The sequence below is a fragment of the Mizuhopecten yessoensis genome, unplaced genomic scaffold, assembly GCF_002113885.1.
Source record: "Mizuhopecten yessoensis strain PY_sf001 unplaced genomic scaffold, ASM211388v2 scaffold2781, whole genome shotgun sequence".
Lineage (NCBI taxonomy): Eukaryota > Metazoa > Mollusca > Bivalvia > Pectinida > Pectinidae > Mizuhopecten > Mizuhopecten yessoensis.
Window position 1 is genome coordinate 50,066 of NW_018404716.1, and position 9,699 is coordinate 59,764.

The following is a 9,699-nucleotide window of genomic DNA, read 5'->3' on the forward strand; positions in this document are numbered from 1 at the left end:
GGGGGGGGGTCTAGTAAAACGGAAAAAGTGAACATCTTCAGTGTTTCAGCACTCTGTGAATTGGAACAGCTGAGTTGTTTGGTTATTTTAGAAACAATACAATTTATCGTACCTTGGTTAAAATCAATTTATTCAAATACAGAAACATTTCAACATTCTTCAATATCATATTAAAGATTATTAAGGAGGCATTTTCTTGCAATTATAATGCATATATATATTCATATAAACGAACTAGTCTTTACTGTATTATAAACTTATAAATTCTGTAATTACATGTTTATCTAAGCTGGCCTGATTACAATAAAAATCCCCCTATATACTGAGTAACTAAAAAGAACGCCCATCAGTTGTCATAGTCTACATGTTGGTCTCATTAAATGAGGTGATACAAAGATTCAGTACTGCAGGACAGGAAGAACACTGATGCTTTGCTAGTATCCTGTACAGTGATGGCAATATCCTTTGATTGATTTCCAAGTGTTGGAGTATCAGGATGCTATACATTATCATTCTTTGGCTCAAATCTCCCATATCATCATTCTTTAAACTAGTAAACACTTCGGCTAAAACATCTCACTGTATCTTGAAACAGTGAGAACACAATTGTTTGATGTCCTTCACTGCGAACTTCCGGAATAGATGGATACGCCCGGCATAGATGAAAATATTGATGGCGTTGTTTGTGTATACCAGAATCCGTGACGAAAGTCTGCGAAATAAACATACCAAAGTTGTAAGCATCAGTACTAACCAAATAGTCACGTTTAATAAACTGCCATTTTTAACAAAACCAACAAAAAACATTTACTTACTAAACGTGAATATGTTGTGTGAAATAACTGTCCTTAGAGGCTGAAATGTCTGTATTTTAAAGAAGAATGTCACTGTTGTATAACTAGTGAATATATAACACGTGTACACTGACAGCGAGCACATGTGGTGTTCCATAACTGTAATTCGTTAATTAAGTATTGCTATATGCACATTAATGAACGTTCTCCTGTTTATTTATGTTTAGAGAATGTTATATATATGTATGTACCTATAAGCCCAAGGGCTTTTGACTAATAAAGAATGACACACCTATTAACACACATATATTAGGACACAGGGTGTGTGTGTGTCACAATGAAATTATTTTGGATATGTGATTTTCTAATTCCGATTATTAAAAGATGTTGGGGTATGCAAAAAATTAAATTCTGTATGCAAAATAAGTTAAATATAGGTTACAATGCAATGTTGGTTAGTTACCCGAGACTATACATACACAGATTATATGTAGAAAGTGGCGCCAGTCCCGCGTTCTACTTCATTCATTTTCGATTGTGACACATGTCGTATGGTAAATAGCACAGAGACATGAGAATTTGTTACAGCTATATTTGGACCTAAACTAAGGTGTTCATAGTAATTTTACATGTTTTAGGGGTTTAGATCGACATTCGGTAAAAATGACACCTCCAATGATCACATCCCTCTCGTATATGTGATGATTGGGGTGTCATTTTTATCGAGAGTCGATCTAAACCCCTAAAACATGTAAAATTACTATGAACACCTTAGTTTAGGTCCAAATATAGCTGTAAAAAATTCTCAAGTCCCTGTGGTAAATTGTAGCTACACTCGTTTTAATTCCATAAAATTTATTAGAGAAGTCGCTACTGTATACAGCGTTAATTTTGTGTAGTGTTATTTTTAGATATCTCCATCATCATCATCATCATCATCTTCCATTAAGTGACAGATCTCCTTGATGGAGTGCAATTGTCACTGTGAGAGGTTCCTAGTGGTGGCAGTTAAAAACTTATTTTTTATGTTTTTTTCGTATATGATAAAACTATTTACAAAAAGGATACATGAAGTTAGTATAGAGTAAAAAGGTTGAAGCCTGCAATTGCTGATTAAAATGAATTTAGATCAGGCGATTGGGCGATGTCTGTGGGTATAGAGTTCCAGGTGATGATGGTACGGGGGAAAAATGAATATTTGTATTGATTTGATGCGGTTGTGATCTGATGAAATTTGTGAGCCCCCCTTGTTTTCCTGTCCCCTTGAGTAAGGTACTCGGCTGATGGAATAGCGATGTGGCCGTTTACGATCTTGTACATCATGGTTAGTCTGGATTTTGCTGTACGTTGTGCTAAAGATTCCCAATTTAGTGATTGGATCATGGTTATCACACAGACGGCCTCTTTAGACCTGAAGTCGTTGTGTACATATCGAGCAGCTCGACGTTGGACTGACTCTAGCAGCATAGTATTATCTGCAGTGTACGGGTCCCAGCAAGTCGACGCATACTCAATAGTAGGTCTGACAAGGGTGGTGTAAGTCTGTTCCTTTACCTTTTTTTGTGCAGGAGGAGATATTGCGTCGTAAAAAGCCTAGGGTCTTATTGGCTTTATTTACGGTAGAGTTGATGTGACTACTCCAACTCAGGTCAGAACACAAAATATGTTGGAACACAAAAAAAATGCGCAGTATTGAATTTGCTGTTTCGAGATTTATTTAAGAAGGAAGTATCACCCATACCCGAAAATGCACTGTCGCAAAAATAGCACTGTACGCAGTACCAAATTGGAAATTATTCCAGAATCAAACTGCGAGGTAAGGTCGAAGTTGAGCACACATTGACATGTCTTACCTGATGTAAGGGCTGATATGACACTGACAGGTAATGCTATATATAAGGTAAAAACAGTGTGGAAGCCAGGCGAAGGCGAAATACCCCACCAATAGACTGACTGTCAGTGTGGACCTCATCTCCCGACGGAGTACGTGTTGTTTACCGAGCCTCAGAGAGTCGGATCCACAGCTCGCCGCTATGTCTCGAATCTACAACATTCAAGTTTGCATCTTTGGTCAGTGATCATTTAACAGATTTCTATAGAAATACATTTTAATATTCTTTTTAATTGGTGTGAGGTTATCTTGCACATTGTCTTTAAATGTCATACTTTTCGTAGTGTGGTCAACATGCATATCGATAGCGTTACATTCGTTTCCAACTTATAATAAATGATAATGCTGTATTCTGTTTGGGCACTACTAGACAACCGCCTATGTATACCAGAAGGGTGGACAGGTCTTGATTTAAAAAAAAAATCAACCCCGTAGTTGAATTCACATTTCTGGTTCCCGATATCTAGATTTATAACATCCTTATCACACATGAACATTAATACATACAATTTGGTTCCAATTGTTTCGATACATTAGGAGATTAAGGTTATATTTCTAAGTCTCGTTCTATTCTAAACATTAATAATCTACAATATTTACTGGTTAATGAGCCACTTAGTCTGGCGAGTGCTGAGGTAGGAAACACATACTCAAATAAATGTAAGCTTTCTTTAAATCATAATGAATTCAACTAAAGATACAGGAAAACCGAAGTGTAACACAACCGTGATTCAAAATATTTACATGGATTTTTTTTTAAAAGTACAAGCTAAGTATGTAACGGAGAGCACCGGCGCGGAGCTAGGTTAAAACAAGCAGGGTGTTAATTACAAAGACATATGACAATATAATTACCTATAACAAGCAGGTTTCCAATTACAAAACATATGACAATAAAATTACATAAAACAAGCAGGTTTCCAACTACAAAACATATGACAATAACATTACATATAGCAAGCAGGTTTCCAATTACGAAACATATGACAATATAAGTCTGGCGAGTGCTGAGGTAGGAAACACATACTCAAATAAATGTAAGCTTACTGTAAATCATAATGAATTCAACTAAAGATCCAGGAAAACCGAAGTTTAACACAACCGTGATTCAAAATATTTACATGGATTTTTTTTTTAAAAGTACAACCTAAGTATGTAACGGAGAGCACCGGCGCGGAGCTGGGTTAAAACAAGCAGGGTGCTAATCACAAAGACATATGACAATATAATTACCTATAACAAGCAGGCTTCCAATTACAAAACATATTGTCATATGTTTTGTAGTTGGAAACCTGCTTGTTATATGTAATTATATTATCATATGTTTTGTAATTAGACACCTGCTTGTTTTATGTAATTATATTGTCATATATTTTGTAATCAGAAGCCTGCTTGTTTTATGTAATTATATTGTCATATGTCTTTGAAATTAACACCCTGCTTGTTTTAACCTAGCTCCGCGCCGGGGCTCTCCGTTACATACTTAGGTTGTACTTTTAAAAAAAATCCATGTAAATATTTTGAATCACGGTTGTGTTAAACTTCGGTTTTCCTGGATCTTTAGTTGAATTCATTATGATTTAAAGAAAGCATACATTTATTTGAGTATGTGTTTCCTACCTCAGCACTCGCCAGACTTATATTGTCATATGTTTTGTAGTTGGAAACCTGCTTGTTATATGAAATTATATTGCCATATGTTTTGTAATTGGAAGCCTGCTTGTTATAGGTAATTATATTGTCATATAACAAGCAGGTTTCTTATAACAAAAGATATGACAATATAATTTCATAAAACAAGCAGGTTTCTGATTACAAAAGATATGACAATATAATTACATATAACAAACAGGTTTCTGATTACAAAACATATGATAATAAAATTACATAAAACAAGCAGGTTTCTAATTACAAAACATATGGCAATATAATTTCATATAACAAGCAGGTTTCTGATTACAAAAGATATGACAATATAATTACATAAAACAAGCAGGTTTCTGATTACAAAATATATGACAATATAATTACATATAACAAGCAGGTTTCTTATAACAAAAGATATGACAATATAATTACATAAAACAAGCAGGTTTCTGATTACAAAAGATATGACAATACAATTACATATAACAAGCAGGTTTCTTATCACAAAAGATATGACAATATAATTACATAAAACAAGCAGGTTTCTAATTACAAAACATATGACAATATAATTACATATAACAAGCAGGTTTCTGATTACAAAACATATGACAATATAATTACATAAAACAAGCAGGTTTCTAATTACAAAACATATGACAATATAATTACATATAACAAGCAGGTTTCTGATTACAAAACATATGACAATATAATTACATAAAACAAGCAGGTTTTTAATTACAAAAGATATGACAATATAATTACATAAAACAAGCAGGTTTCTGATAACAAAACATATGACAATAAAATTACATAAAATAAGCAGGTTTCTAATTACAAAACATATGCCAATATAATTACATAAAACAAGCAGGTTTATAATTACAAAACATATGCCAATATAATTACATATAACAAGCAGGTTTCCAATTACAAAACATATGCCAATATAATTACATATGACAAGCAGGTTTCTAATTACAAAACTTATGACAATTAAATTACATAAAACAAGCAGGTTTCTGATTACGAAACATATGACAATATAATTACATATAACAAGCAGGTTTCTAATTTCGTTCAGTAAACAACGCTTTATACGAGAGTCAGACTGATACTTATTATTATCGACCAAAAATCTTGTCTCTAAAATGTAATACTAAAATGTATAACACAACATTGATATTATATTTTTTTAATGAATATATTAGAATTAAAAAAAAAAAGTTTAACAAGTTAGAATATATAAACAAAAGCTTAAACTATGTACGATTCCTGTTAAACCATAAGACGGTCAGTAGAACGGAGTAGACTTTCTCACAGTGTAGTTGGAGGATTGGCTCGTATTTACAAGATGTACCTGTTGATTTGCTATTGTTTTGGTGAAAACAAACGTAATCAGATACTTAACTCACGTGCTTTCTTGCGATGCGCGCAATAATGGTGTAGAGGACGACCATGACGCTGAGTGGGATGACACCAGACAAGACGGCCATCACTATGCTCTGTGTCTCCGTGAACACTAACTCGTACCTACACGCCTTTGCCTTGTCCTGTCCTACTATTGTGAGGATGAAGAGAATGAGACATGCAGATCAATTAATTTATACTGTATTCAAGTTTAAGATCTGGATTTAATCAGATAATGTCGTGTAGTCAATTAGACCTCAATAAGTATGTTAAAGTCAAACATGTGTTTAATAGACCATTAAATCAAAAACTTTTTTTTTTTAATTTACACATTCTAGAATTTTTGATACATTCTAGAACTTTTCACAAATTTTCCAAAGTTACATTTTCGTTAATTATTTTCTTAAAACATGTAACTTTTATTTAATGACAATGTGAATAATTTTGAGAATTAAGAACGTTCTACAAGGGGTTTTGTGAAACGAGTTACGGATCGAGTTTGCTATATACCATAGTCTCCTGGGGAGTAGATCGCCGTTGACGTAGCCAGAGTGGTCAACCATATAGCACAGAGAGTGACAATGACTCTACGACTGTTCAGGTACACGTGGTACTTGAGAGGTCTGACGATGGCAATATAACGATTGACAGTAATGGCTACAAGATGGTAGGCCGAGTTCATCTCTATCCATTGTATGGCGGTGATCAGCCCCTCACACACGCCAGCTCGGAATTCTGTCCAATATATAATATAGAGAACATTCATCAACCATACTTAACACCAGATTCCCTGGTCCTAGCTTCATCGACACAATAAAAGAATTACATAAGTGTCAATTAAACCGTTATTATGACTAAAAGTCGATAAAATTAGGACAACATACAAACAAAGGTTGGAGAGACTATTGAAAAAGTTCAAGGAGTGTTCCGGAATGGTAAACATATTTTGCTTCATCGACGACACCCGCCGTGCAAATCTAAGTCGAATCCAATTTGTGTCTTATCTTTAAAGCGATAACCGGGATAGTGTCGCGATACAACAAGCCACACTAATGAGCATAATAATAATTAAAAAAAATATCGACATTCAATCACAACAAGCCACACTAATGAGCATAATAATAAAAAAAACTATCGACATTCAATCACACGAAGAAATAACATTCTGTAAATGAAATCATGCCGGCAACATAAAAACTCAGTCTTCATCAACCTGCATCGCTGGAAAGCCCGGTAAGTTGGTCCGTCAGCAGTGGGAAAACTTGGTTATTACTATCAAGAAACGGAAAGTTTTAGGGAGGAAAATCGACGCTTATCATGCAGTTAGTACTTAGCCGTTATTGTCGGTCATATGGTAATTCACAAGATCTGTAAGTCAGAGGCATACTATTTCGCTCCCTCCCCACACCCGAAAGTTATTATTTCCATATAATACTAACATCAATGTATCACTCCAACAAAGTGTCAACGAAGTTGGACTCATAGAACTAACATCACTGTTATTGTCTCAGCCAATCAGATAGCATTATGACCATCTTGAGAACCTAAAATAAACAGTCTTCCATTTCATGTAAAGTATATTCCCTATATATTAATATCAGGTATCTGTCACATGAGATCGGCCTTTAAGTTATTTTAAGAGATGTTCGGACAAGATGTTATCCACGGATTGACGGATTCCAACAAACCATATCAGATCGTCGATAAACATTTACCCGAGAGTGAAATTAAAGAACTTGGCAAGATTTTTGCTATCAGTCGTAATTAGATGGCACAGAACCTGATTCCAAGCCATACTAAATCAAAAAAAGGACAGAATATAGACAGAAATGAAAAATGAGATATTAATAAAATGATAAGGTACAAAAAAAAATGATCAACATCCTATTTTAGAAGCAAGGAAAAACCAGTGCGTTACTGCACAAATGATTTCTATGATAAAGTACAATTCAGACCACTGCACATAGGCGCAGCTTTCTATTTCAGACATATAAACAGTAAAAATTGAAAAAAAAACTGGACCGGCACGTAAAGCGCTTTGTCAATCATTATAGAACCAAGGCCATAATGTCATGAGTACTTCGTGCCAACAGATGATGATATTTAATCATGATTACGTCACTATCGTATTGTTGTGCATGGAGAGAGATACCCACCAAGGAAACGTGAGACTGAATTGTCACAGATATGTCCAATGTTGTAGATAGGGTAGATCAATCCAAAAATCAGATCTGATGCGGCAAGACTGGCTATCATGTAGTTACATGGCTGCTGAAGGTCTCGATGGCGAAGCACGGTAACTATGATAATACAGTTTCCTCCTACAGTTATCAAAGTTACGAAAAAGAACACAGACATGTAAAAGACTAAGTACCCGAAACTAGTCTCACCGAACGGGTTCTCACTTAAATTGCCCGACATTAAGCAGAATAAAGTTTCGCCAAACTTATCTGACTGTAACGAATTTTGGAAAATAATTTTCGTGAAGGCCTGTATGATAAGATTCCAGCTATTCGTGCAGCCATTCAACAGCCATTCCTAACCAACTTCGTTATGTGTAATGTTCACCTAGTCTATACCAGCAGCAGACTGGCATGTACTCACTGAATTGAGACCTCTGTAAACTGAACGATGGGCAACGTCAGTGAACAACGGGCACGCACGACGGCTAGTGAACAAACAGATTAAATTGTATGTACTTCACAATTTAATATCATAAAGCCTAAAGCATATCTTGTTTTCGAGCGTATCAATGATTATATACATAAAATTGAAGAGTTATTTGCTGTTGTTCGAATGTAAGCGCATCCCACGGTCATGAATCAACAATGGAAGCCACGAGTCGACCAGCATGAGACGATGACATAACAGATGGTTGGTTATAATAGCGCTGACTAAGGTGCTCGACTTTAGTTTTCATTCCATTCAAGTGATATAATCACTATACTATATTGACGATATCACCAATTTAATGCTTGCTAATCTCTTAAAAAGTAATATCACCAAATCATTATAGACATTTAAAATTAAACATTTATAAAAAGCGATATGCAAAAATGGTAACGGTAGAAATGCCACTAAACTGTTAGCTATATTGTAATTGGGCAAAATTTCCAACTAGTAGCTGGTATCCGTACGTAAACAGATAGAGCCTTCAAAGTCTTTCCCTGTACATCTATTGTTAAATTGTGATTACTATAGAAAATTATTTGTCAGTCTAATTTATAAATCGAAAGTATAAGAGAGAGAGAGAGAGAGAGAGAGAGAGAGAGAGAGAGAGAGAGAGAGAGGGGAGGGGGGGGGGGGGGGGGGGGGGGAGGAGAGGGGGACCTAAGAGGCCGGAATTATAGTACAAACATCATCATCATTATTAATGTATGACAGATGATATCTGCCTTTAAAAATGCATATCGGACCATGTGGTTGTTCTTTCTCCATGAAAACGGAACTAGTGCTATTTAAGTGCTGTTCACAACTTTCTGCTGTTCAAATGTTCATCCCATCCCTCAAATGTTCATCACATCCCACATCCCTCAAATGTTTATCACATCCCACATCCCTCAAATGTTCATCACATCCCTATAAAACCGTCCTCCTGTTCGTCATGTCCTTTGTGGTATTTCCGTTTCCACTAGTCCGTCTGCACAGAGAAAGACCAAGCACGTGGTACGTGGTTCATACAATTGTTTGTTACTATCAATCATTTTCATCATTTCCGATACAATTATACATAGAGAGTGGATATTATGGTTCAATTGATAGCGAGGGAGAGAGAGGACATGGGTCGGGGGTCAGGGGTGTTACTAGAATCTGTTAGAGTCACGAATGTACTGTTGAGTATGTATGGATATCGCTATGTATTCCTGTTCCGAAAGAGATGTATCAGAGGCATGTATTCATTCAGATCACGATGAAGGTTGAGTTCTTTGTTCGATATATTTATCACAGGTAAAA

At 35.3% G+C, this 9,699-nt stretch overlaps 1 protein-coding gene across 1 annotated transcript; it reads right to left on the minus strand.

The window, feature by feature from the left end:
- Positions 1–26: 26 nt before the first annotated feature.
- Positions 27–8,166, minus strand: LOC110446538 (octopamine receptor beta-1R-like). The gene is made up of 5 exons (XM_021491731.1): positions 7,902–8,166; positions 6,256–6,480; positions 5,751–5,896; positions 2,648–2,838; positions 27–712 (listed from the first exon to the last, which is right to left on the minus strand). The coding sequence occupies exons 1-5, from the start codon at positions 8,164–8,166 to the stop codon at positions 577–579; spliced, it is 963 nt and encodes a 320-aa protein (XP_021347406.1). The 3' UTR covers positions 27–576.
- Between the last annotated feature and the right edge of the window lie 1,533 nt (positions 8,167–9,699).

What these genes read in the sequence shown, in the direction of transcription:
- LOC110446538 (XM_021491731.1), bottom strand. Translation starts at nt 8,166, where the DNA reads ATGTCGGGCAATTTAAGTGAGAACCCGTTCGGTGAGACTAGTTTCGGG. An exon ending in CGCGCATCGCAAGAAAGCAC is followed by an intron (nt 2,839 to 5,750) that starts GTGAGTTAAGTA and finishes TGAATGTTGTAG; the next exon opens with ATTCGAGACATAGCGGCGAG. An exon ending in CATATCAGCCCTTACATCAG is followed by an intron (nt 713 to 2,647) that starts GTAAGACATGTC and finishes TTTATTTCGCAG; the next exon opens with ACTTTCGTCACGGATTCTGG.